Source organism: Vulpes vulpes, chromosome 2, assembly GCF_048418805.1.
Source record: "Vulpes vulpes isolate BD-2025 chromosome 2, VulVul3, whole genome shotgun sequence".
Lineage (NCBI taxonomy): Eukaryota > Metazoa > Chordata > Mammalia > Carnivora > Canidae > Vulpes > Vulpes vulpes.
The window spans coordinates 5,642,245-5,668,227 of NC_132781.1; the positions used below are offsets into that span (position 1 = coordinate 5,642,245).

Genomic DNA, 25,983 nt, shown 5'->3' on the forward strand with positions numbered 1-25,983 from the left:
CACCTTTGTTTTTTTCAATGAATGGCTCTGAGAAAACTGGAAATCCCCGTGCACATGAATGAAGTTGGGCTCTTATCTCATACCAGATATAAAAATTAACCCAAAATGAATGGATCAAAGACCTAAATTTAAGGCCTGGAACTCTAAAACTCTTAGAAGAAAACATAGGAAGAAAGCTTTGTGACGTTGGACTTGGCAACGATTTCCTGAATAGGACACCAACAGCATAGGCAGCAAAAGAAAAAATAAATGGGATATCATCAAAATTAAAACTTTTGTGGGGTGCCCGGCTGGTGCAGTAAGTGGAAATTTGTGACTCTTGATCTCGGGGTTGTGAGTTCAAGTCCCACACTGGGTGTAGAGAGGACTTAAATACATTTTTTTTAAAAGATCTTATTTATTTATTCATGAGAGACAGAGAGAGGCAGAGACACAGGCAGAGGGAGAAGCAGGCTCCTTGCAGGGAGCCTGATGAGGGACCCGATCCCTGGACCTGGGATCATGACCTGAGCTGAAGGCAGACGCTCAACCACTGAGCCACCCAGGTGTTCCAATAAATAAAATTTTTTTCAAATTAAAACCTAAGTGCATCAAAAGACTTTAAAATTATTTTAAAAAATATTTTTAATAGATTTTATTTATTTATTCATGAGAGACACAGAGAGAGAGAGAGGCAAAGACACAGGCCGAGGGAGAAGCAGACCCCATGCAGGGAGCCCGATGTAGGACTCGATCCCAGAACTCCAGGATCACACCCTGGGCCAAAGGCAGGCACTAAATCACCGAGCCACCCATGGATCCTCCCCCCGCCCTTTTTTTTAAAGAAAATGTGAGTTCAAAAAAAAAAAAGAAAAGAAAATGTGAGTTCAAGCCACACTTTGGGTGTAGATATTACTTTAAAAAGTTTTTTAAAAAGTTTTTTTGGGGCGCCTGGGTGACTCAGTCGGCTAAGCATCTGCCTTTGGCTCAAGTCATGATCTCAGGGTCCTGGGATAGAGTCCTGCATCGGGCTTCCTGCTCAGCGGGGAGCCTGCTTCTCTCCCTCTCCCTTGCCCTCCACTTCATGCACTCTCATTCTTTCTCTCTCAAATAAATAAATAAAATCTTTTTAAAAAAGTTTTCTTTTGTGGTTTTCTTTATTCAATCTCCTTGTGTGTGTATTTAGATGTGATTGGTTTTTGGTGAGGGGGGCAGAGGTATGATTAACATATATATATATCCCCTGGGTTTCTTGGTTGGGTAATTCCTGAGAGGTTTGTGTTTTCTTCTATAACCAAAGCATGTCACCTCTTCCAGGAAGCCCTACGGGACTTGCCCTACCTCAAACTAGCCACATGATCTCACCCTTTATATGAGGCCTCCTCCCCTCAGCAGTTCTCCTCCTGGGTGGGTGTGCAGTCACTGTGAAATTTCGAAGGGGGAAGGGCAAGTCCCTTCAGGGAGCACCTAGTGTGTGCTAGGCATTTGCCTGACCACTTCCCCATTACTGCATTTAATCTTCCCAACAGTGTTATAGGACAGACTGTATTCCCATTTTAAAAATAGGAAAACGAAAGTTCAAGAGAAGCAGGCAGGCCAGAGGCCAGTCTCGTCTCCCTTTACCCCGTGGTGCTCATCCAGAACTCATTAAATTATGCTTGGAACTGTGTAGGGCCTGGGGATCCCTGGGTGGCTCAGCGGTTTGGCGCCTGTTTTGGCCCGGGGTGTGGTCCTGAGGACCTGGGATCGAGTCCCACTTCGGGCTCCCTGCATGGAGCCTGCTTCTCCCTCTGCCTGTGTCTCCGCCTCTGTGTGTGTGTGTGTGTGTGTCTCATAAATAAATAAATAAAATCTTAAAAAAAAAAAAGGAACTGTGGGCATAGGTAGAAATAACAGTCAAACCCTGGGAAGGGCCGCCCCTCACTTACTCCTCTTTCTCATCAGATGACTCAGCTCTGGGGAGGGGACACCAGGGCCACATCGCCCTCACTGATTCACCCAAGAGTCTGTCCCTGATTTACTCCGATACCTGGTAGGTGACGGTCCCCGCGTAATGCCTCACGGTGAAGATAGGAAGGGGCAGCTGGGGTTTGGCATAGCAGGTGTGATTGCCATGGTGATAGTGGCACTTCTGGAGGAAGGTGTGGTCTGTGGCCTGATAAGAGGGATGAGCTTCCCTCAGGCCTTTGCACATGATGTTCCCCTGCCCACACTGTGTGTCTCTCCAGGGTCAGCCAGTAAGTACTTGTGGAATGGGTGCACCGCGGCCCTGAGGCTTGCTTCCTACCAGCTGGAGGCCTGAGGGACCCCCCACAAGCCCTGCATGAGCCCCGTGCAGTCCCTACCACCCTGCCTGTTCAGGACTTGAGGAACCCCAGAGAGGTCAGGTATCTTGATCAAGATCACCCAGAGACAGGATTTGAACCCAAACTGTGCTGAGAGGCTATGGGCAGAGTTTCTGGACCCCATCACCTGTTGCTCCTCTCGGAGGCCCTGCTGGCCCTGACCTGGCCACCAGGGCCCCCACCGCTTGGGGCTCACCTGTGACAGCCATGTCTGGGCATCCAGGATACTCAGGAGGCTGTGAGGCTGGTCTATGAGGAGGTCCAGGCAGGTCTCCCGCACGGGCTGGGGAATGGGCACCCAGGACAGCAGCTCTCGCCGACACACCTCCTGGGAACAGCCAGCATGGGGCCAATTGTTAGAGCTCATTGGAGCCAGAGCAGGGATGGCCCTCCCATTGTCCAGATGAGTAAAATGAGGCCCAGAAGGGCTGAGATGGTTCATAGTGGGGTGGGGGCGGGGATGGGGGTTTGGGGGCAGAGTTCTTAGTTTCTCAGGGATGGCCCCTGTTCTGGAAGGCCTGGTGTTCCCAGCCACCACCAGGCCCAGGGCCTCTTACCTCCTCCTGGGCCAGAAGCATCTGGCTGGAGAAGAGCTGCAGGCGCTCGCTGGCAAGGTTATTACACAGCTGCTCCAGGCCATTCACCCTCAGGGCCTGGAGGAACAGGGGCAGTGACGTGGGCACCCACACAGGGCGGAGGCACAGGGGAGGCCTGCACGCTGACCCGCTGACCTGGTGTCCCTCATTCCCCTCCCAGAACTCAGGGAGGAGTGGTGCCCTGGGGCTGCTGCTACAGCCCACGGGGTCAAGCCCAAAGGCCCAGGCCTCAGCCCACACCCCTCCCTTTGCCTCTGTAGGACCGTGAGCCTTCAGGCCTCTGGTCACAGCCATCCTGTGGTCTTGAAGGCACCTTTTCCTATGACCTAGTGGCTCGCTGGCTATCAGAATCCTACATCCTCATAAGCAGGGCTCCAGGCCACTGCTTCCAAGAAGCCTTCCAGAAATCCTCCTGTAGAGATCACAAGTCCCTCCCTCTGTGTCCACCAGCACTTTACTCACAAGCCCAGCAGAGCCCCTCCCTCCATGTGGCTTTTTACAGAGAGCTCTGACACACACAGTGACACACACTCTGACACACTCTAACACACACACAAGAGCACGTATGTGCACATACACGCACACTTGCCACTGTCATCCCTCCCCCCAGAGAGGGCATAGTCACCAAGGGCATGCTGGAGAAAAGACAGCAGGGGCAGGTGACCAGTGCCCACCCAGGGAACAAGAGTGGAGGCCACCTTCTCTTGCTCAAGCCCCCTCCTCCCTGCCCGGAGGATGTAGGATCTTCTAGAAAGGGGTGAAGAGCTTATGAAAACTCAGGACCAATCAGGGGACTGTCCCTTTTCCTGCTTCTCTTGGTGTATGGGAAGTGAGGCTGTGGGCTGCTTCATTCTAGGGCTTCCGTCTTCTGCTGCCTTAGAGGCTCCTATGAGACTCTGCAAGGCCAAGCAGGATGGAACTCTCCAGAGGTGATGTCAGGACTGGACAGGCTACACCTGTGGAGTGTGTGCTGTCTCATGGCCAGGCAGGCAAGAGCTCACAAGTGCCCCCCTCAGGGAGCGCTGACCCCAGAAATGCTCAGGATGAGGTGGGCACCCCATAGTGGGGCCTGCCCCAAGGGGTGACCTCAAAGCCGTAGACATCCACGACAGTGATGGTGTCCATGCTCTCTCCCTCTCTGGGCGGTGCCAGCTGCGCATTGGTCCTCCTCAGAAGCCAGGTGAAAAGCCGTGAGTACAGGGCCTTGGCCAGGGCGTCCCTGTGGGCACACTGAGTGAGCCTGTGCGGTAGAGTGGCCGCCTGGCGATGGCTCCCTCCCGTCCCCAGGGCCACCTGGCATCAATGGCGCTTTCCATCGGCAGAGATCTGCAGACCCAGCCATAGGGTGTCTCCTGGAGGACAGAGGAGGTAGGGCACGTGGAACAACAGGCCAAGTCTGCGGGGGTGGGGGGGGTGGGGGTGGTTGGGGTTGGGGCTGCCTCCCGACCCCAAGGAGCCCAGGGCTCACCACGACCCTCCTGGTGACAGCCCCCTCCAGGCGCTCAGGCGGCACCAGCAGTAGCCGGGCTGCTGTGTGGATCTCGGCCCAGCTGGACACAGCAGCCACCTCCTGGGACCCCCGCTGGACAGAGAAGGGAGGAAGCAGGGAGAGCTGTGCTGGGGAATGGGCCCTCCCGCGGGGCAGGCAGGGCCTGGCTTCCTCTTCCTGGGAGCTGCCCTGCTGCCCAAAGTCAGACTGCGTGGGGAGCTGACTCTGGAGTGGAGGGGGGCCCTGAGATTGAGTCCTAATTTATCTTCTTCACTAGCTGGCCAGCTCTGGAAGTTGCCTCCCTCTCTGAACCTCCACTGTCTCACTGGGGTTTTTTTTTTTGTTTTAGATTTTATTTATTTATTCATGAGAGACACAGAGAAAGAGAGAGAGGCAGAGACACAAGCAGGCTCCACACAGGGAGCCCGATGTGGGACTCGATCCCGGGTCTCCAGGATCATGCCGTGGGCCGAAGGCAGCGCTAAACCGCTGAGCCACCCAGGGATCCCCTTTTTTGAAAAAAAAATTATTTATTTTTTTATTTAAGTAAGCTCCATGCCCAGCATGAAGCCAGGCCTTTGGAATCTACCTACAAGTGCTTGGTATCATTGCGGCCCTGATGATGCAAACATGCCACAGCTGACCCGGCGTCCACACTGGCCGCTGGCCGTGGCAGGAGCCCACCTCTGAGGAAGAGAAGCAAATGTTGCCCAGGTGCAGGATGGCGGCCAGCACGGCCCAGGTGGCAGTCACCTCCTCGGGGCATATGACCTGCAGGGCTTTGTGCAGTCCTTCAAAGTCCTGGGCGTCGTCCTTACCCTGGAGACTGCAGGCCTGGCCCTGCGGAGCACAGCAGGGGTCAGGGGACAGGGCCCAGCCGCCAAGAGCTCCACTCCACCAGGGCCACTCCTTAGACCCCTGCGCAAGCCCTGTCACCCAGCGCCAGCTGGGTCTTCCCTGACCTGGTTGAGGTAGTAGTAGGTCTCTGGCCCCTGGAGGGAGAGCTGCTCCCGTTCCACAGGGTCTAGCCCCGCCAGCATCTCATAGAATACATGGAAGCTCCGCTCAGCCTGGGCCTTTGGGGAGAAGGACTGGCTTAGGGGGAGTAGTGGTCCGGTCCTGGGCCTTAGGGGAGCAAGGACAAGTCCTGAGAAAGGCAGGGAGGGGGGCTTAGCGACTGCAGGGCCCCCCCACAGTGGGCCCTCCCTCTTTCCCATTCTGGGAGCAGCAGGGTGGCTCTTACCTGAAACACCACCCTTGAGGTCTCAAGCAGATAGTGTGACACAGAAGCTCCCACGATGACCCCACTGTGGGCACAGGACAGTGGCTGGAGGTGCCCGGGGTGCATGCAACCTAGGGGTGCTGCTCAGAATGGGACACACTAGGGGCTGGACCCAAGGGCAGCAGCCTCAGGTTCCCAGTGAAGGGAAGCGATCATGAGTGCTCCCTGCGCCCACCAGGACTCCCGGCACTCACCGCTGCAGGCAGAAGCAGAAGACCTGGCCAAAGCGGCTGGCGTTGGCATTGAGGACTGTCTTGGCGTGGCCAAAGCTGCTGAGCAGGAGCAGCACGCCATCCAGCTGTGTGGGGGAGGAGCATTCAAGCGTCCCGGGGCGTGGCAGTGGTAGCCACGGATCAGCTGAGGATACTTTGCGCCCAGGGGCTGTGCTCACCCCTGAGAGGCTCAGACCCCCCTACCCGCCCCATGGTAGGCAATGCCTGGGGCTGCCCCCAAGGAGAAGCCTGAGGCTGGAGACCATTCTCCTGGCCCAAAGGAGAAGGAAGGTCCCTCCTGGATCCCTGGGAAAAGGCCATCTGCCCCTCACCTGACATCTTCTGTCCCTTGTCTGCTCCTGTGCCAGGCTGCTGAGGAACTGCACGATCTTGCTGGCAGCCTCTGTCTTCCCGGAGCCACTGTGCCCACTGCAGGAGGGAGGGGCCAACAGGGTCTCCGGGAAGGGGCACAGAGGACACCCCACTGAGCCCAGGAAGTGGGGTATGCCCACCTGGAAGTGAACAACCCCCCCCCCCCCACACACACACCTGTAGAAATGTGGAAAGACAGACGCAGGGCATGGAGACCAAAGAGAAAGAAGTCTCCAAGATGCCACATTCAAGGGCACAGAGATGACTTAAGCCAGGAGCACAGCCCTTACCAACTCCATCGCTGCTGCCCAGCAGTGGACTAGACCAGCAGCTTCAAATGCAGACCCCACATCCCCTGCGTCCCAGCCCTGAGTGGCCTGTGGGTTTAGCGGGGCACCACCACTCACCTGAGGAGAATGCATGTGCCCTGCCCGGTGCTCTGCGACAGGCTATAGGCTGATACCACGATGGCCAAAATGTGTCTGAGGGAGGAGGATAGGGAGCCAATGAGAAGGCTACCAGAGTTGGGCCCTCCTAGGTGCAGACAGGACCCTCAGTCCCCAGGGTCTCAGGGGACATGCTGGGGCTTGGGCGCCCAGGGAGGTGAGCAGAGGGTTGGTGGGGGCAAAGTCACGTACGGGGTGGTGTTAGGGGCCTTCTTGGGGTGGTAGCTGGCCAGGACCTCAGCTGAAAAGAGAGGCAGGGGCCGACGGGGGTTCACAGAGAGCAGAAGAGGCCCCCCAAAGGTCTGGGGAGAGAAGTAGATGCTCTCATCAGAACATGGAGAAAGCACCCCTACTTCCTCTGCTACAGATGGAGTGGGACTCGGGTGCTCAGTCCCCAGCCCCCGGCTCCCACTCTGCAGGTCCCCAGTGAGGGTTCAGCACCCAGCCCTGGGAGGAAAAGGAAGGAGAAATTCTAGAAGTGCCAGAGGGCCCTCTGATCCCAGGAAACAGGGAATCCCACCCCACCCACCCTCCCCAGGTGCCCCCATACGTAGATTCGGCCCAGATGAAATCTCTTCTTGAGGCACAGCAGCACAGAGCTGCTACACACTGGTCTGTGGCGACAGCGGGATAGAGAAGCGGGGAATTGGGGGCAGAAGGAGGTCCTGGGTTAGTGCTGCCACCGGCTGCAGAGGTCCTTTGGGCAAGTCGTGCACCCTCTCTGAGCCCTGACCAGAACACAGGGGCCCGCTGCCAAGTGAGGTACCCACTTCATGGGGGCTAGGAGCACGACCAGGTCGCTGACCCCGAGGCAGGCTGTGAGCCAGAGAAGGAAGTCCCAGGCAGGGGCTCCTGATTTTCACCCCTCTCCTGCCCCTTCCAGCCAGAGGACCTCTGGTAAGGTACAATCCCTTCTACGGACACAATTTCTAAAACCGGAGGTAGGGTGGGATAGGAGGAGCTGTGGGGCCCGGGCGCGTCCCGCTCACCGCAGCAGAGCCAGGTCCTCCGTGTCTTCCAGACCTTCCCCAGGGCTCCTGCCCTCAGCGTCCAGGGCGGGCGGCAGCTCCAGGCCGGGCCCCAGGCTCAGCTCCAGGTCCCTCTCCAGCGCTTCCTCGGTCTCGTCCTCGGGCTCCCACCGCTCCCTCGGGGACCCGCAGGGCCCGGGGCTCCTCTCCCACCGCACGCGGGTCTCCAAGGTGAGTCTGGGCAGCAGCGCGTCGGCGCCAAGCCCAGGGTCCTGGCGGGGTTCTGAGCTCTGGGCCCAGTGGACCCGGGCCTCGGCCCCCAAGGTCTCGGGCTCCGCCCCGCTGCTGGAGCCGCTCTCGTCGAGTGGGGGCTCGTCGTGGGCAGGAGGGCCGAGGAGAGACCCTCGGGGGGACCCGGCCCCACTTTGTCCACTCGCCCCGCGCCCCTCACTGTCTCCCGAGGCTCCTGCACGAGGCCGGACGTGCCCCTCCGCGGGTGGGGCGTCCGCGGACGCGTCCTCTGAGCTCCGGCTGCTCGACGCCCTCCCAGTCCTGTGGATCCTGGGGAACACGACGGCGAACTTGGGATCCGGAGTCCGGTCCTCGTCCTCCGAGGCGTCCCCGGGAGCCGGGCTCTTCGCAAGCTGCGGGGAGCTCGAGCCGCCGCTAGGGGGAGCCCTGGGCCGTCCCCCCAGGCCCGCTACGCCCGCCAGGCGCAGCACGAGACGGCGCCGCGGCCCCGCCCCCCGGCCCTCGCCCGCCCGCGGCCCCGCCCCCCGGCCCCCGCCCGCCCGCGGCCCCGCCCCCCGGCCCCCGCCCGCCTGCAGCCGCCGCCGCAGCCACCGCAGGAGACCCAGGGCGCGCACGACGCGCAGGAGCCGCTCCTTGAGGCCGGTGCAGCCGGGAGCCGCGGCCGCGGCCTGGGGAGCCGGGGCCGGCGGCGCTTTTGCGCGGAGCCTGCGGAGCGCCACGAGGGCGGCCAGCGGCGCTGGGCCCCGGGGCCCGTCTTCTCCTCCAGCCGCAGATTCGCCGTCGCCGGTCGCCTCTTGCACCTTCGCCACCACCTTTCCGACCTGGCGGCGCCGAGTCGCGGCGGCCGAGGCCTCGGCCCTTCCAGCCTCGGCGCCCTGCGGCTCAGCGTCGGGCGGCGCCTCGTTGTCTGTCGCGTCCCGGGGCAGCCTGCGGCCCCGAGAAGCCCGCGAGCTCCGGGGGACGCGCGCGGGGCTGCCCTCGGGGGAGCTGGAGGCCGCGGCGTTTCCGCCCGGCTCAGTCTCTTCGGCTCCAGCGGCCCAGCTCGCCCACCTCGGGGCTGCCCGTGGGCCCCCTCCAGGCCCGGCCGCCTCCAGGCTCGACTCCGTGTCTGCCCCGGAATCCTCGCTCCGCTTCCTCCGTCCCACTCCCGACGACCCCTCCCGGCTCCGGGGCTCAGCGCTGTCCCCGTCGTCGCTGAGGAGCCCGTCGCTGCTGGCGCGCTCGCGGGGTCCCGGCGCCGGCTCCGACCCGGGTTGCGCGTCTCCCGAGCCCGAGTCCGAGTCCGCTTGCGCCGGCCCCGGCCGCAGCCCCGAGGCCCCGCTGCTCCGCCGGTCGCCGTCCCGGGCCTCGCGGGCTTCGCTGTCCGGGCAAGAGCTGCCCGCGTCTGCGCCCGACGCGCCCCCCCCGGGGCCCCGGGGCTCTCGGCCGCCCTGCCCAGCCGGGGGTCCCCGCCCTTTCCCCCTATTCCTGCGGCGGCCGAGTGCGCGGGTCCTGACTTCTCCGGGGAGACGCTCCTCCTCCCGGCGCCCGCCATGGCCGTCCGGGTGCCGGCGGCTGCCCTTGGACCCGGGCCCCCGACGCCGCGCGCTGCCGGGTCTCCGCTGGGCCTCCTGGGCCTCCGCTGGCGCCGCAGCCCCGGGCGGGCCGCCGCCGCCTCCCTCCGCGGTGGGCTCCCGGCGGCCACCGGGGGCCCCGCGGCTCCCCGGGACCGACCTGGCCCTGCGGCGTTCCCGGCTGGGCGCGCCGTCTGCGCTGGCGGACCCCGAGCCCTGCTCCCCGGAGGATGGCGCCCCGGGTCCCTCCCGGCGCTGGGGCGCTTTGCCCTTGCTGCCCCCCATGGCGGGCTTCCCGGGTCTCCGTCCTCTCGCCCAAGATCCCGCAGCCCGGGCGCCTGAGCGGAGCCTGAGCGAGCGCTGCCCACTCCGGTTCTGCTCCGGGTGGACGCGCGCAGTCCACCCCCCGGGGGCTGCAGCCTTACCCGCGAGCATTAATAATGCAGGTGGCTGCGGGTCCTGACCCCCGGGCCGACAAAGGAAGGGAGGCGGCCCAGGAAAGAGGAGCCGCTGCAGCCGCAGACAAAGGCCAAGGACAGGGCAACCGTGCAGCCCGGTGTCGCTGCCGGCCAGGTCAGCCTGGCACCCCGCCCGCTGGGGACCCACACGCTCTGCTCTTGTCTTACTGCTTGCCCAGTGGGGGGGCGGGGTGGTGAGCCCTACTTCAAAGTTCCTGTCCGGAGCCTCATCCTGGGGGCTCAACAGATACCCACTCCTTCCTTAGTCCTCTTGGACCCGATACATAGCTAGTATTTCAGGGCTTAGTGTGTGCCAGGCACTGTTCTAAACACTTCACCATGGAGTCATTTAGTTCTTGAAAGCACGCTAAGAGGTGGGTACCCTGAGAATTCCCATTTATGGCTCATATGATGAGGCTTACAGCTGAGCGTCCCAGTAGGGTGATACGGGATGCCAACCCAAGCAGTGTGGCTCCCAGAGCCCTCTGGAGCAGAGGTGTGGGGGCCTACCACCAGCAGCAAACTTGACTTTCTTTGGCCCATTGCAATGGGGCCCACAAGCCCCTGGAGTGGCCAGAGAGCTCAGTGCCCCTCTCCAATCTCTTGCCTTCTTGGGATGCTCCAATCCTCCTGGTTGATCCAGGCCAGGGCTTGTAGCTCACTCAGCTCTGTGAGTGTGGCCAGCCCCGGTCCCTTCCCCAGCAGCCTTTCTTTCTTTCTTTCTTTCTTTCTTTCTTTCTTTCTTTCTTTCTTTCTTTCTTTCTTTCTTTCTTTTTCTTTCTTTCTTTCTTTCTTTCTTTCTTTCTTTCTTTCTTTCTTTCTTTTCTTTCTTTCTTTCTTTTCTTTTCTTTCTTTCTTTCTTTCTTTCTTTCTTTCTTCTTTTTCTTCTTTCTTTTTTTTTTTTAAAGATTATTTATTTATTCATAGAGACACACAGAGAGAGGCAGAGACACAGACAGAGGGAGAAGCAGGCACCATGCAGAGAGCCTGACATGGGACTTGATACAGGGTCTCCAGGATCATGCCCTGGGCTGCAGGTGGTGCTAAACCACTGTGCCACCAGGGCTGCCCACCCTGGCAGCCTTTCATTCAGATCTCCCCAAACCCTAGGAAAGGGATAAGATCTCAGTTGTACAGATCAGGACAGCTCAGGATAAGTGGCTGAAGGCCATACAGCCGGTAACTAGGAATTGGACACCAAACCCAGCTCCTTGACCATGACTACCTGCTATTCTGCTCCTCGGAGCTTCTGCTGGGAACTGGCTTTGGAACCAGGCAGCCTTGGTCCCTCAAGCCTGCCTCCTGGCTGTGTGATCTCAGGCAGCCTCCAGGGACCTCCCCCCTACTTCTCCACCAAGCCCAGCTCTGGACTCTGGCTCCTATGTTCCCTACTCATTCCTCCACCTGCTTTTTTTTTTTTTTTTTCTTTTTAAAAGATTTTATTTATTTATTTATTCATGAGAGACACACGGAGAGAGGTAGAGACACAGACAGAGGCTCCCTGCGAGGAGCTAGATGTGGGACTCAATTCCAAGACCCTGGGATCAGGATCTGAGCCAAAGGCAGATGCTTAACCACTGAGCTACCCAGGTGCCCCTCCTTCACCTGCTTTGCTCCTCCTCTCACCATGCTCCCTCCCTCCCTCTCTCCCAGCCCTACCACTAGCCAGGGTCCCTTGCCTGGGTTAAGGTGCTGTGCGATTTTACAGACTCTTTTTTTATTTTTAAATTTTATTTATTTATGATAGTCACACACACACACACAGAGAGAGAGAGAGGCAGAGACACAGGCAGAGGGAGAAGCAGGCTCCATGCACTGGGAGCCCAACGTGGGATTCGATCCCAGGTCTCCAGGATCGCGCCCTGGGCCAAAGGCAGGCACTAAACCGCTGCGCCACTCAGGGATCCCTACAGACTCTTTTAATCCTTATTATCTGTAGGGGAGGCTCTATGATTATGCTCTGTTTTATAGATGAGTAAAACCATAGCACAAGAGTGACGTCATCTACCCAAGGTCACACTGTGGGTCACAGGCAAAATGACACAGTGTTTGGGGACTGGGTCTACCTGCCTGACTTCCAAGTCTAAGTAAGCACTAAGTGTCCCACTTGTCAGTGCCGAAGACCCTCAGATCCCAGTCTCTAGACCACGTGTCCAGCTGCCCTTGGAACACCAGCAAGGCCTTGGAGTCAGCAGTGATCTCTGTCACTCACTCACCTTCTCCATCTGGCAGAGGTCCTTGTCACCTCTACTCTTGGTACCCCCACCTGCTGCTACCATCACCCCTCCCTGGACAGAAGCTGCAAGGACCCCCAGCTTCGCTCTGTGCCAGCCCAGTTTCCATTAATCCACTTTCTAGACAGTGCCAAACCCTTCCATTTGTGCATACTCATACTGTTGATCTCATACTCCTGATAGGGGAAGGTTTTTCTAGAACTGAAATAGGTGAGCCACCGACAGTAGCTGATACTTCACAGCACAAAGTACTTAAGGCAAAGCTCAGCCTCAGTGAGCATGGATGTAAATCCATGTTCAGAGTGGATATTTTCAGGTGTGTGTGTGTGTGTGTGTGTGTGTGTGTGGCGCTGGGTGGCTTCTGTTCAGTGGAGCTGGATCATTGCTGTGGCTCTGAGGCTCTCTGTGCCATGGAAGTGTTTGGGTCTGTTGTTTTCTGACATGTTGGTGCTTGTGTTATTACCATGGTCTTCAATTCTTGGTTTCTTTGGGAGGAAACTTTGTGTCACTTGTCCACTTGTGTGAGTTAATTTAGCTAACTGGACAAAAACAAGCAGGAAGCCCTTCTAAACCAGTAGTCAGAAAAGCACATGAGTCCCCATAGACTGTGTGTGTGTGTCTGTGTGGCTGTCCAGCTCTCTGGGGTGTCATGTTCTCACTCCCTTCTTGGCACCCACTTTAGGAGCATAACCCTCTGACCTCCAGACTGAGGACCCAGTGCCAACTCTATAAGGTGTAAACAGCAGAGTTTAATTTCTTTTATGATAAAAATAAAGATCCTGTGCAGGGAAGCGGTAACATGCTCTCTCTGAGCCTGACAGAGGGTCATGAACCCGTGAACCTCGTGGACTCCCTTGAACCTCACAACAGGTCCTGAGCAGGTACTATCATCATTCCATTCCCCAGAAGAAGCTGGGACGCACAGCAGGTAGGCAATTTGCCTGAGGTCACACGAGTGGAACTCGCTGGGATTTATGCCACGGTGGTCTTGGAAGCATAAGTTTCACAAGGGAAATTCCCTGCTTAAGGGAAGCATCTGAGATGCTTCCAGAGTCTCAGAATCAAGTCCAGACTGTCTGGCTGGGTGTGTAGCAGTCCCCTCCTGTCTGTAGCTCTGTCTCTGTATCTACCCAGAATCCCTTCTCCACTACTTCTGGGACCATGGTCTGGGCCCCTCTTCCTTTTGAGGGACTGTTCCTCCTCATTCCTTGTGGCTTTTGGGACTCAGTAAGCGCCACCCCCACTTGCAAGGAGAACAGGGGGCACTGGAGTGGCCCAAGTTAAACAGCTCAGAGACTTTTGAGCTGTACATGCTTGGCTGGAGGGTGCTGGGGAGGACGTTCCTACAGCACATCTATCCTGGGACCTGGTCCTTGGCTCCTCCTCTGCCCTGTTCACCAATCCACGTCCTTTCTAACAGCCCCAGAGGTGGGCTCCTGTGCCACACAGCAGCGCCCCTGCCCTCGCCAGGCTCCAGGGTGGGGGGTCCCAATCTGGCCCCAGTCATGTGGTAGTCTTGTTTTCAGAACACTTCATGCCCACCCCCTTCAGTTTTTTTTTTTTTTTTAAGATTTTATTTATTCATGAGAGACACAGAGAGGCACAGACATAAGCAGAGGGAGAAGCAGGCTCCCTGTAAGGAGCCTGATGTAGGACTTGATCCGAGACCAGGAATCACGCCCTGAGCTTTGGGGCTCAACTGCTGAGCCACCCAGGCGTTCCCACCCCCTATCCCTGCCAGCTCTTGACCGACCAGCTCCCAAGGCAAGCTGCTGGCTCCTCTGTCTTCTGTGGAGCACCCTCTCTGGTCATGTTCCTGCCCCAGCTTACTGTCACCCCCGGACTGCCTGCATCTTAAGACTTCCTGCCCTTGTTAGGATGGTGAGCCCCACAAGGCAGGGACCCCATGTGCCTGGCATATAGTAGATGCTTACCAAAGACAGGTAAATGAAGTAGAATCAAGTAGACCAACCCCCGGGGCAGCCTGGATGGCTCAGTGGTTTAGTGCCACCTTCAGCCCAGGGTGTGATCCTGGAGATCCAGGATCGAGTCCCACATCGGGCTCCCTGCATGGAGCCTGCTTCTCCCTCTGCCTGTGTCTCTGCCTCTCTCTCTCTCTCTGTGTCTCTCATGAATAAATAAAATATATATATATATATAAAAGTAGACCAACCCCCCTGGTTTATAAGGACCAGAACAGCTATCTGATCCAGCTGTTCATCTGAGGGTAAGACCTTTCATCTCTGGGCACAGTCTCTGACCTCAGCAGCAGCTCCCAGCCCTTCCCTGAAGTCTGGAAGAAAGCAACAGGTCTGAAAATACGGTGCGTGTCTTCCCCTTCTAACAGCAAGGAAAGGCCAGTCAAACCCTTCTGCCTCGACCCAGGGATGCACAGTCATGCAGACTCGCAATGGTTAACTCTTGCCATTCATTCCCAAACACAGAAGTGTAGTGTCCAGATGTCCAGATGTAGTGTCAAGCTGTCCTGTGCCCTCAGGTGTTCACGCTGCCAGTCAAACCCTTCTGCCTCGACCAGGGATGCACAGTCATGCAGACTCGCAATGGTTAACTCTTGCCATTCATTCACCAAGCTCAGTTTGCTCTGACTCAAATGTCTTAAAAAAGAGATTCTCCGGAGTACTGGTCTGGTCCAGTAACTGTACCCCAGGGGCAGAGGCAAGGGACTGGCTAACCGTTGTTTCCGTAGAAAATTTCTGCATAATTAAAAGAATTAGTCATTGGACCAGTCTGGTGAAGAGGTAATGTGTTTATTAAAAATTATTTTTCCACCCAGAGGCAGTTAAAATTTATAATTTAAAACCCAGCCCACTACAAAAAGGGGAGGGAGTAAAAACTGTGCAACATTGACAAAAGAATCAACAGAGACAAGGCCCAGGAGGGGCAGCCCTGTGGCCCCGGGCCCCCGCCTCTCCCGAGGCCAAGAGCAGCAGCAGGAGGGTGGACATGGGGCTCCGTTCCAGCCCTGGGCATGGCCCGGTGTCCAGTCCTCCCTGGGGTGGGGGGGTGGGGTTTAGGGGAGGGCAGGGCCCCAGGGAGAGCCCTCAGTAGTGTGTGTTCACGGTGTAGCTTGGACTCACAACCTGTTCACTCCGCTGTGGAAGGAGATAGAACAATGACAACTCAGGAGTCTCTTGGGTGGGCCCAGAGGCCTCGGTCACCCACCCTGAGCCTAGACACACAGCTTTTCAGGACCCCCGGGGGCATGTGTGGGCTCTTCCTCCTCCCCCCTCTCACCCCAGTCCAGCAGGCACGCCCTCCCAGTTGCCCCCAGCCCTGTAGCAGTGCCCAGAGCCCCTACCTCCCCCATTGCTGAGGCTGTACCCCACGGTCACTCGCTGAGAACGCCAATCGCCATAGCTCCTGAAGGGCAAAGACAGGGCAGTCACCATCCATGGGGACCACTGGGAGGCCAGACGAGGCCCATCATTTCCTGAGATCTCTTGGAGCCCCCGGACCCAGCCCTGCAGGCCCCAGCAGTAACTCACCCTCGGTCTCCCTCCAGCGTGCTCTGGATTTCCTTCAGGACCCCTGCAGGGTTGGGGAACAGAGGCGCTGTGAAGCCCACAGACGCTGAGCCGGACACGAATGCTTCGCCCCCGTTTGCTGGCAGGGTGTTGGCAGGTCTGCCTCCCACAGGGTAATGGCCCTCAGTTCCACCCTGGCCTTCCAAGCCTCCCTTGGAACATCCCTCAAGCCAGCCCACCAACTCCTGCCCCAACTCACTCTCGTCATTGAGCAGGGCGTGCTCCATCACTGGACCAGGCCTTTTCTCTGAAAGGCAGAGGCTGAGTCAAGCGAGCCTTGGGGCCCCCTCGGCCCCAGCTCCCTGTTTACTGAAGTGGGAGTGCTGGAGCCCAGAGCTCAGGACTGGAGGGGATGCCGTTTCTACGCTTAGCCCGAACACATCTGCGGGCCTGGGGTTCCTTTCCTTCCCCTTCGGTCTGGGTCTGGGCCCAAGTCTCACACTGCCTCTGTCCCCCCGCACCCCTGGCCACAGGGAAGCCTGTCTTACCCTCTCCATCACTCTGGCTCCCTGAGTTCCTGTGGGGAGAGAGATGGTGAGGACTGGAGTGAGGGGGGCAGCTAGGCTCCCCCCCACCCCATTCCAGCTCAGAAAGCTCTGATCCCATGAAGAATGAGGTCAACTGACCGGGCCCACCCTGAGCCAGAACCAAGCCCTGCCGGGGGATGGCAGCTTGCATGGGAGGGGCCTATGAAGGGGGGTAGTGAGCCAGAGCCAGGAGGGTGGGGAGCTCACAGGAGAGGGGGGTCTCAGCGAGGCACCCTCAGGCCACCCTTTTTACCAACCTGGCTCGGCCCAAGGCCTTCTCTGGGCCTGATCCGTTGCGGGGGCGGCTGTGGCTCTTGGCTTCTGCTGACTCCACCAGGCAGCGGGGCTCAACCAGCCACTTGGTAGAGAGAGAGAAGCGCTCAAACTCTGAGGGTGAGATCAAGTAGAAACCTGGGGGGAGGAGAGGCCCGGCAGGTGAGGCCAGCCTGCGGCTCCTGGGCCCGGCTGCCGACAGGACTTCCCTCCCAGGAGGAATGGGGGGCCGGGGCCTCCCTCCAAGTTCTCGGCTGAGGTCAGTCCAGCCTGGCCCTGGCTGCGACAGCCCTGGCCATCATCGCTGCGGCCCCGCCACACCTGCCCGGTGCCCACCTTGGCCGTATTTGGTGAAGACGCAGGAGGCGATGCCACTGACGTCTTCCCGGCGGATGCAGCTGTACCGCACCTGGGGCTTGAGCAGGGGCAGCGAGACCACCTGCACGTCGCCCAGGTTGGTGAGGACGGCCAGGTGGTGCTCCCCGTAGTCCTCGGCTCGACAGCTGCTGAAGTGGGCCACGCTGACCCGCCGCACCCGCGAGCCCTCCAGAGCGGTCAGCTTCAGCTTCAGCTTGGCACTCACCTTGGGCAGCGTGAACACCTGAGGGCACAGGACAGCTTGAACCCTGGCCAGACCACAGCGCCCTGCTCCCAGCAGATGCCCCTGCCCTGCCCTGATTCCCAGCAAAGTCTGCTCAAGCTCTTTGCCTCTCTCTGCCCAGTGCTTGGCCACGCAGCCACTGCACCTGGACTGCGAGGAGGCCTGGGCTACTTCTTTCCATGTCTGTGTTTCTGTCCCTCCTACGAACATGGGTCCTGCTTCAGTGTCCTCCGTGCTGACCCCGGGGCCCCAGACTCTACCCCTCTCCCTTTCTGTGCCTTGGTGACATCTCACATCAACTGCAGATCCAACTTCAAGTGGACCCCAGCCACTGTCATTGTGCCCAGGATCTGAGTTCCCCAGATGTCCCCTGGACTCCCCGAGGTTCCTGCCTCTACCCAAGCAACACCTTGAATTGCTCCTCTGACACCACAAGCAGCTGGTGGCTTCCCTGCATGTCGGGGCTCTTTGACAGGTCATGCGCCACCTCCAGGGGCTCAGGAAGGGGCACGCTATGTCCGTCCAGCACCAGGATGCCCACCACGGGTGCTCGGTGCATCAGCTGGATCTCCTTGGCTACAGGGCAAGAGGCAGATGGTGGGTGATAGTCAGGCGGGGGGCAAGGCCAGAGATACGACCCCAGCCTGAGCCTCAGCAGATGAGCATCCTCTGCTCTCCCCACTGCCCAGCACTCACCCTGCTCTGCCCGCACGGGCTCATCCATTCTCCGCTCGGCGGGGGGCACGCGCAGGGCAAAGGCGTAGACAGCACCTCCATTGGTGCCAGCCCACAGAGAGGGGCAGTGGCGGGAGCCTGCCAGGAGGCAAAAGTTTATATCTAAACCAAGGCTCTGGGGGTCAGGTGGAGCCAGGTGACCTGAGCTTGCATCCTGGCCTCGCCACTCACTACCTGGGTGACTCCGAGGTCAAGCCTCTGTTTCCTCCTCTGTAAGACAGAATGGCTGTGGATCCTGCCTAACCCCCTGGGGTATAGACAGAAGCCAGGAGGGCTGACAACCAAGGGCCCCAGGCACAGATGATCTCAAACCCAGGACAGCTCAACCCTCAAGACACAGCAGTGGATATCCCCACACCACCCTTGCCCTGGTGGGAGGCCAGCAGGGGAGCTTCTGCAGGGCCCACTGGATGCCAGCAGGCATTTTGCAGGGGCAGAAGCTGAGACCCAGGATAAGGGACGTGTCTAAGGTCGCACTTCCAGAGAGTGGGGCAGCCTGAGTATGTAACTGGGGCAAGCTCCCTTAGAGACCCAGGCAGGGGAAAGAAAGAGGCAGGCGGAGGATCTGGTCTCCCCATGCTCCCAAGCGGAAACCTCTCTTATGGTCCTTTTAGCCAGGCCAGGTGGCAGCCCCCAATATGACCTCAGGCCAAGGAGTGCTCCCCTGGGGCCCCCCACCTCAGGCTGGCCACTCACTGTCCCTCAGATAAGTGTCGGCGAAGTAGAGGGTCCGGACAAAGCCCGTGAAGGAGTCCTCTGCTGAGCGAGCTTCAATTTTCCGCTGCACGGGCGCCAGCTCCATATTCTGCACACCCACCCGCTCGGCCCTGGCGCTCCCCTCCTGCACCTGCAGTGGGTCGGGTGGGGCCTGAGTGGGAGGGGTACTCTGGCCTCCCCTTCCTGGGGATATCAAATTGCCCCACACCAATCCTTCCAGGAGATGATGACAGGCCACTGCCCATGCCACCACCTGTCCGATGACATTTACTGAAAACTTAACCCTTTACATTTGGGGAAGATGAGGCACAGGTCACTTGGCTGGTGGGCAGTGAGGCAGGACACAAAGCTACTTGGTGGGGCCCAGAGCCTGTCCTGGCAGCCAAAGCAGGTGGGGGATGGAGGCCTAGTCTGGAGCCGCTGCTGGCTGCTCTGAGCTCTCCCCAGGCTCAGCCTCACCTCTCCAGGGGGACCAGCTGGTCGCCGCTTCCGGCTGGACACTCGGCTCCGACGAATCCGGCGGAAGGACTGGCGCAGGGATTTCTTTAGGGACTTCACTCGGGACAGCGGGCCCTCCAAAGCTAGCTGGTCACTAGGGTGCAGCGTGCATCTGGGGGGGCGCGCATCAGGGCATCAGTGCTGCCAGGGCCCAGGGGTCATCGCCCACTGGCAACCCTAGGTTCAGGCCTTGGCCACCCCAGGCGCGCTGCTTACTTGACAAAGACTTGCCGCCGCTGCTGGTGGTCAAAGAGGCCAAAACCATGGCTTGTGCCGAAGGCCACAAGCCGCCACTCAGAGTGCAAGGCCAAGGAGGTGACCACAGCCGGGGGCTGGCACTGCACCAACACAAAGGGCTGGAAGCCAGGCTCGAAATGCACGGGCCCTGGGCGGGCACACAGGCGCTCGTGCCCCTTCCAGCGGTAGCCCTCCTGGTCCTGCAGCAGGTCGGCCTCCACCTGCTCCACAGCATGCTCTGCTTCCTCGTCATTCAGCTCCAGCACCAGCACCTGGGGGAGACGGCAGGTGGGCTGAGCAACCCCAGCACCAAGGGACAGCACAGGGACCCTGTGCGTGGACAGTAAAGGACCTGGGACCCATGCCAAGTCCCAGGGCCCAAGGAGAGCCAGAAGGCCTCTGCCCCACCCCTGGCCCTTGATCTTGGTTTTTCGAGGAGAAACAATCACCCCACAGGTCTGTCTCAGGGGACCAGGCAACCTCTATCCATTGGGAAAAGCCCAGAGCCCACAGGAGCAGGTGATGGTCTGGTGACACCATCAGTGGGTGCTCAGGAGATGGGCCCCTGTCCTTTCTGCTCTACAACCCCGGGCCGCTACCCAGTCACCTGACTATTCCTCCTAGCAGCCCCCCCCCAGCCCAGCCCAGCCTGCTACCTGCCCCGCCGTGCCTGCCACAGCCAGGTAGCCACTGTATTTGCAGAGGAAAATCTTCTGGATGCCCAGCCTGGGATCATCACTGTAGGGGTCGAAGGAGCCCACCTGCCAACAGAGAGGAGGTCCATGGGGGGCTGTAAGTGCCAGACCCAGCCTGTCCTTGCTCACCCTAGTTTCCAGGCTCTTGGCCTTACCTTGCGGAGTGGGGGCCACTCATCCTCACCCTGGGCATTGAGGTTATCATTGGGGTCTGTGTCGGTGAGGAACACCCGGACCGTGCTCAGTTTGTACAGCAGTCGTAAGCAGACACCGGAGGCGTCCCAGAACCGCACTGTGCCATCCTCGTGCCTGTGGGCAGAGTCCACCTGCCAGTCATGAGAGATGCCAGGCCAGGGGTGCCCGAGAGGCCCCGGGCTGGCATGCACCCCTCTGGGCTCTGCTCCCACCCCGTGTATTCTACTCAGCGGAAGGAGAGTGCTGTGAGAGTCGCCTACCCTGTGAGCAGCAGGTCCCTCTGGGGAGGGTCTGGGGCCAGACTGGTGCCACCATCAATGGGCCACTCCTAAAGAATGAGACCAAGAAGTCCATGGGAGAGCTTGGCCCGAGGTGGGGCCAGGGCTGGTGCCGGACCTACCATGGTGGAGAAGTGTGTCTGCTGCTGGTTGCCCGCAGCAACGATCCGCTCCCACAGCTTCAGGGGGATGTTGGAGACGTGGTGGGAGCAGGTGATGGCGGAGCAGTGCAGGGAGGCCAGGTAGGGAGGCTGGACTGGCGGCCAACCAGTCGTCTGCAGGTCGATCACCACCAGCTCCTCCTCGGCCAGCACCACCAGGGCATAGGGGTTGTCAAAGGCTATCAAAGGGAGACAGACAGGCAGAGGGTCAGGGGCTGCAGGAGCCACAGTCTGCCCCAGCCCAGCCCTGCGGAATCTGAAGCCCTGAGGCTGCAGTCAGGGAACGTGCATCTTAAAAACAAACTCCAAATTCAGCAATAAAGAGAGAAAATTATACACCACGACCAAGCGGGATTTATCCCAGGCAGGTAAGGCTGCCTCAGCATGTGAAAAATCAGTTCATGGAAACCAGCACATCAATAGGCTAAAGAAAAGTACGTGATCATATCGATATAGGCAAAGTATTTAACAAAATCTAACACCGTTTATGATAAAGGAAAAAACCCCTCAATAAACTAGGAAGAGGAGAACTTTCTCAACTTGGTAAAGACCATGAAGAAGCCACAGCTTGTGTAACTTAACAGTGAGAAATGCGAAGCTTTCCCACTAAGATCAAGAATAAGGCAGGTGCCCCCTCTCTCTGCTTCCTTTAACAAGTCCTGGCTGATGCAGTAAGACAAGGAAATAAAAGGTTTAGATCAGGAAAGAAGAAAGAACACTGTCTTTGTTCACAGATGATGTGATCTGCTCTGCAGAAAACCTGAAAGTCGATCCTACTCCCAGCATCCTGCATCAGGTGTGAGGAGGGAAGGGGCTGAGACAGGAGGCAAAGCGGGTTTGGAGTCTCCCTCCAAGAGGCCTGTGGTGGTGAGGCTGGGAGAACATGGCCCAGCGTGTCCTGAGCAGGCCCAGCTCGTGTGGAGGGGAGGCCCGCCCTTCTGGAAATCTGCCAGGCCTCCTCTCCAGGTTTCGACATCAGCCCTTTCTGGTCTCGCCTGTCACCAATTTACGAGGCTGACTCAGGGCTTTGCTGTCCTGGCCGGGCTCCAGGAGGCTGGCTCAGAGCCACCCGCGTTGCACCCCCTGCCCCACCCCACAGATGGGAGGGCTTTCCGTGTCCAAGCCAAGACCTCCTTGCCTCAGCTGGGTGGCTGTGAAACCCAGATCAGCCCAGGTCTGCCCTCTTTGGGCGATGGCCTATCAGAGCTGGGCAAGGAAGAGAGAGCTCAGGGCTGGCGGGAGGTGTGGCCAGCAAAGAAGAAGCCACAGGCCGGCAGGGGGAGGACAAGGCACCAAGAGGGGTGCTGTGGGGCGGAGGGACTCAGGCAGTGGCAGGGCTGGGAACAGACTGGAGCATCCCCACAACTCCCCGAAGCCAGCCGTCCACACCCACTCCGGAAGCCCGCCTACCTGCCGCAGGGTCCGCCTCAGTGAGGACCGTGAAGTCGATGATGCGGGAGGTGAAGTCAAAGGCCGTTTGCTGGCCGTCGTGGACCACCGAGATGCAGTGGCGGTCCCCATAGCTGGCCCGTGGCATGCCCCCCTGGAAGATGGTGAAGGGCAACCTGGCAGGCACAGGAGAGCCGGGGGGTGGGCTGGGGCTCCCATCAGAGAACCCCGGGGCTGAGCCAGCAGCTGGGACTTTCCTGTGACCAATGTGGCAGGACCGGGGAGGGAGGCCAGGCTCAGGGTGAGCACCAACTCAAGGCCCCTGGGGGGATGGAGTGGACTGCTCTCACTTCCTAACTGCGGTAACCCAGGAGAACCTGGGGGTGAGGTAGGGGCTCGCAGGCTGCGGTTCCTCGGCCTTGGCAGCTATTCCCCTGTGGTGCCCCCACCCGCTCCCACTGCTGCTTGTGAGTTGGGTCTCCCCATATGCTTCTGTTTGAAGAAACAGGTCTCCTGCTGCAACAAAGTTTGAAACCTGCTGACCACGGGGCACCTGGGTGGCTCAGTAGGTTAAGAGTCTGCCTTGGGCTTAGGTCATGATCCCAGGGTCCTGGGATCGAGCCCCGCATCGGGCTTTTTGCTCAGCGGGGACTCTGCTTCTCCCTCTCCCTCGGCCCCTCCCTACCCCTCGTTCTTGCTCTCTCTCAAATAAATAAAATATTAAAAAAGAGAAAGTACTCTGCTAATCTGAATCATCTCTCTGGGATGGTGGAGGGAAAGATCAAGAATGGTCACTTAGGAATTAGCCGTGACAGGTATGAATAGCCCGCTCGCCCTTCACTGGTGTCTAAGACACTGATGGACGGAAAGGCACTCACTCCCCAGACACCCCGGGAAGGCTGTAGCGTGGGGATAGGACAGAGCATGGATACCTACCCCTGCCTGGTGGTCAGCCAGAAGATTTTGGTAATAGCTTTGCAAGGAAAAGGACCTACAAGAAAAGGAACCAGGTTGCAGAAGCTTTTTATAAAGAATCTGAGATTGAACTTTTTTTTTTTTTTTTTAAGTAGGCCCCAGGATGCCTGGGTGGCTCAGTGGTTGAGCATCTGCCTTCAGTTCAGGGCGTGGTCCCAGAGTCCCGGCATCGAGTCCCGTATCGGGCTCCTTGCATGAAGCCCTGCTTCTCCTGTCTCTGCCTCTCTGTGTCTCTCATGAATAAATAAATATTTTTTAAAAATAAATCAAGTAGGTCCCATACTGAAGCCCAACATGGGGCTTGAACTCACGACCCTGAGATCAAGACCTGAGCTAAGTTGTATGCATAACTGAGCCACCCAGGTGTCTCCCCAAAAAGGAAGCAGCTTGAAGGGGGCCTCCATTCCTGTGTCCACAGGGACCTTGCTTTGCAAGCGAAAAGGTGGTTCCAAGCCACAGGGCAGGGCCAGGCCCCCACAAGGCAGGTGGAGAACTGACCGTAAGGCACACAGTTGCGCAGGGGCTCCGGTTGCTGGGCGTCGCTGGACACAGGCCACTGGCAGTAACTGCCGTCGGAATGGCAGCTGACAATCAGGCGGCCGTCCCGCTGCCAGCAGACATTCTCCAGTTGCTTCAGAGGAGGAGAGGCAGAGTGTGCAGGCTGGGATCAGGGTGCTGGTCCTATCAACCGCACCCCATGTCCCAGCACAGGGCTGTATGACATGGGAGCCTGGGAGAGCCCTGTGGCACCTGCCACACTCCCGGCATGGCCTACCTGGTTGCTGAGGAAATGGCAGAGTGCGCGGCTGCCCCGCAGGTCCCAGATGACGATGAGGCCCCGGCTGTAGCCGATGAGGATCTGGTTGGGGTCACGGGGGTGCTCCTGCAGAGCTTCCACCATCTCAAACACCCGCCGGTGGCGGGCCTCCTCGGGCAACCTGGCCAAAGGAAGCACTGTGAGGCCAGGCTGCCGCCGCCACCAGAGCAGGACAGAGCACTGGGCACAGGCATGCCCGTGGGTGGGGATGTGCCAGGGTGGGAAGATCGCGGGGACACACCGCCAATGGGGGAGAGAAGCCGTGCGCAGAACAGCATAGTGATATATAGGAACCTAAGGATGCAAACACAGCTGGTGCCACTACAAGGGAAGGCAAGGAAGTGACTTCCAGAAGTTGACGTGGTGATTATCTCCGGGGAGGGAGAGGGTCGTGACTGGGGAGGGCACGTGGAGGCTCACTTTACAAGAATCCACTAAACTGTACATTTGTATTTAGTGCATTTCTGTATAGAGGTGATATTTCTTAATAAAAACGTTTTTAAAACCCACTAAACAAAGCTCTCTATGTGAGTTGGCCTGGCCCTGAGCTTTGACCCCCTCCCCCTTCTCTGGGCCTGGAATGCTGATGTGAAGTCTGGAGGTGCTGCAGCTAACAGAGAATGAGGTGGCAGGCGCAGGACCCACAGCCAGCGCCACAGGAGAGTAGGTTATGCAAACAGCCTAGACCTCAGGACACTTCTAGGCACCCAACCAAGTCAAACCTCTCTTTATTTAGAGAGAGGATTTACATAGGTAGGAGGGGGCTCCCAGGACACTCAGGCTGGGGGAGGCCCCCCAACTGGACTCCCATCGGCAGAGTGAGGTGGCACTGGCATGGCCACATGTGAGGAGCAGGTCCTCCCACTGCCCTGCCCACAGACTGGGCGCCCAGGCTGAGAAGCGGCCGAGCCTGCTGACCTACAAACAGCAAACAGTCCTGCTCTGACCATGGCCGCGCTGCCCTGACTCTATCCTGCCGAGCGGGAAAGAGGGAGGCGGTTGTGCTCAGAGGGACCCAGCCCCAAGCAGGAATCCTCTCGACCCAGCTCTGGACAGCGGGCCTGACGGAGTGAGTGCATTGGAAGGTTGGTCCTTTCAAGAACAGTGTCCCACCGGCTCGAGAAGCAGCTCCCGTCCAAGGACCCTGGCCTCCTCTCCATCCCGTGAAACCCTGGAATACCCCACCACAGCTAATTCTTCAGCGACCCCTCCCTGGGACCCTAGTACCCTCTCTCCACATCCAGACCTGACCTGACCTATTCTCTGTCACAGACTATCATGGGGCAAAGCCTCCAGAATGATCTGAAGAAGCCTAGAGGGTCGTGGCTGTCCAGGAGTTTGGGCCATGGGGCATGCATGCAAATGAAAACTCAGCAGACTCCAAAGCATAAACCTCCCCAGAAGTTTGGGGAGAGGATTGGGCCCCATGTGCCCCACTGCAGAGCCCGGGGGCTGGGAAATTTGTGGTGACAGTGCAAAGGACAGTAGACTAAGAACTGATGACAGTGCAAAATCATTTTGAGTCTCATTTTTCTCACCTTTAAATGAAATGACAAGTTACCCCCAAGACCATTTGAGTGCTATGATGTTAAGCACATCATGGGGTCAGAGTCTCTGCTTAGGGGACAGGTGCGGAGCTGAGAATCTCTCCTCCCTATAGATAGATATATAGTCCCTATAGACTCCCCAGGAGAGAAATTAGAAGCTCCTGAGGTATTACTGGGACAGACGGGAGGAGGCCAGGCCCAGCTGGAGGGGGTGGCTCCCCGACCGCCAGGGGTCTGCAGGCTCACCACTGCAGCACGGCGTCCGAGGTGATGGTCTGGTCCTCCAGCATGTGGAAGCCCGGCAGCTGCACCACGAAAACGTTGCCGCTCTCAGTGCCCAGGTAGAGGAGCTCGTGGGAGGAATGTGGCAGGACCACGGTGATCTGTGTGGCGCTGGGGGCAGCCCTGAGGATGGGAGTGGCTGCCTGTGAGCTGGCTGCCACGGGGCAGGGAGGCCCCTGGGCTAGGGGCCCCTCGCCAGCCCCAGGAAAGGCCTCGTCCAGGGAAAGCAGACCCATGAGGTCCTTTAATGGGGTCTAATGGGGTAAATACAGGGATTACTTTCTGCCAAGACAGAAGCTTGGACGGGGCAGCAAAACCCCTGCCC

General features: G+C 58.7%; 2 protein-coding genes across 10 annotated transcripts in view; both read right to left on the bottom strand.

Moving 5' to 3' along the window:
- Positions 1–9,779, bottom strand: part of MYO15B (myosin XVB) — a 28,990-nt gene extending 19,211 nt beyond the window's left edge. Inside the window, 16 exon segments of the mRNA XM_072740978.1 lie at positions 2,009–2,134; positions 2,521–2,652; positions 2,882–2,977; positions 4,007–4,139; positions 4,214–4,272; positions 4,389–4,502; positions 5,094–5,249; positions 5,372–5,485; positions 5,653–5,716; positions 5,886–5,989; positions 6,236–6,358; positions 6,679–6,757; positions 6,914–7,023; positions 7,272–7,335; positions 7,711–8,333; positions 8,511–9,779. Coding sequence (XP_072597079.1) covers positions 2,009–2,134; positions 2,521–2,652; positions 2,882–2,977; positions 4,007–4,139; positions 4,214–4,272; positions 4,389–4,502; positions 5,094–5,249; positions 5,372–5,485; positions 5,653–5,716; positions 5,886–5,989; positions 6,236–6,358; positions 6,679–6,757; positions 6,914–7,023; positions 7,272–7,335; positions 7,711–8,333; positions 8,511–9,779 — 3,366 coding nt within the window.
- A 5,156-nt stretch (positions 9,780–14,935) lies between these two features.
- Positions 14,936–25,983, bottom strand: part of LLGL2 (LLGL scribble cell polarity complex component 2) — a 33,148-nt gene continuing 22,100 nt past the window's right edge. For 5 of the 9 annotated variants that reach the window (XM_072746647.1, XM_025999743.2, XM_025999744.2 and 2 more), the window contains exons 6-26: positions 25,623–25,781; positions 23,788–23,950; positions 23,511–23,643; positions 22,974–23,028; positions 22,059–22,213; positions 20,610–20,827; positions 20,470–20,537; positions 20,170–20,323; positions 19,976–20,080; positions 19,299–19,591; positions 19,044–19,194; positions 18,564–18,714; positions 17,829–17,945; positions 17,542–17,708; positions 16,868–17,132; positions 16,516–16,669; positions 16,220–16,248; positions 15,931–15,978; positions 15,693–15,735; positions 15,506–15,567; positions 14,936–15,299 (exon numbers count right to left, since the gene is read on the bottom strand). In XM_072746647.1, the coding sequence (XP_072602748.1) occupies positions 15,292–15,299; positions 15,506–15,567; positions 15,693–15,735; positions 15,931–15,978; positions 16,220–16,248; positions 16,516–16,669; positions 16,868–17,132; positions 17,542–17,708; positions 17,829–17,945; positions 18,564–18,714; positions 19,044–19,194; positions 19,299–19,591; positions 19,976–20,080; positions 20,170–20,323; positions 20,470–20,537; positions 20,610–20,827; positions 22,059–22,213; positions 22,974–23,028; positions 23,511–23,643; positions 23,788–23,950; positions 25,623–25,781 (2,698 nt within the window). In that variant the 3' untranslated portion in view covers positions 14,936–15,291. The remainder of the gene's footprint in view (positions 15,300–15,505; positions 15,568–15,692; positions 15,736–15,930; positions 15,979–16,219; positions 16,249–16,515; positions 16,670–16,867; positions 17,133–17,541; positions 17,709–17,828; positions 17,946–18,563; positions 18,715–19,043; positions 19,195–19,298; positions 19,592–19,975; positions 20,081–20,169; positions 20,324–20,469; positions 20,538–20,609; positions 20,828–22,058; positions 22,214–22,973; positions 23,029–23,510; positions 23,644–23,787; positions 23,951–25,622; positions 25,782–25,983) is intronic. The other 4 variants (XM_072746648.1, XM_072746649.1, XM_072746646.1 and 1 more) reach the window with 1 other exon arrangement.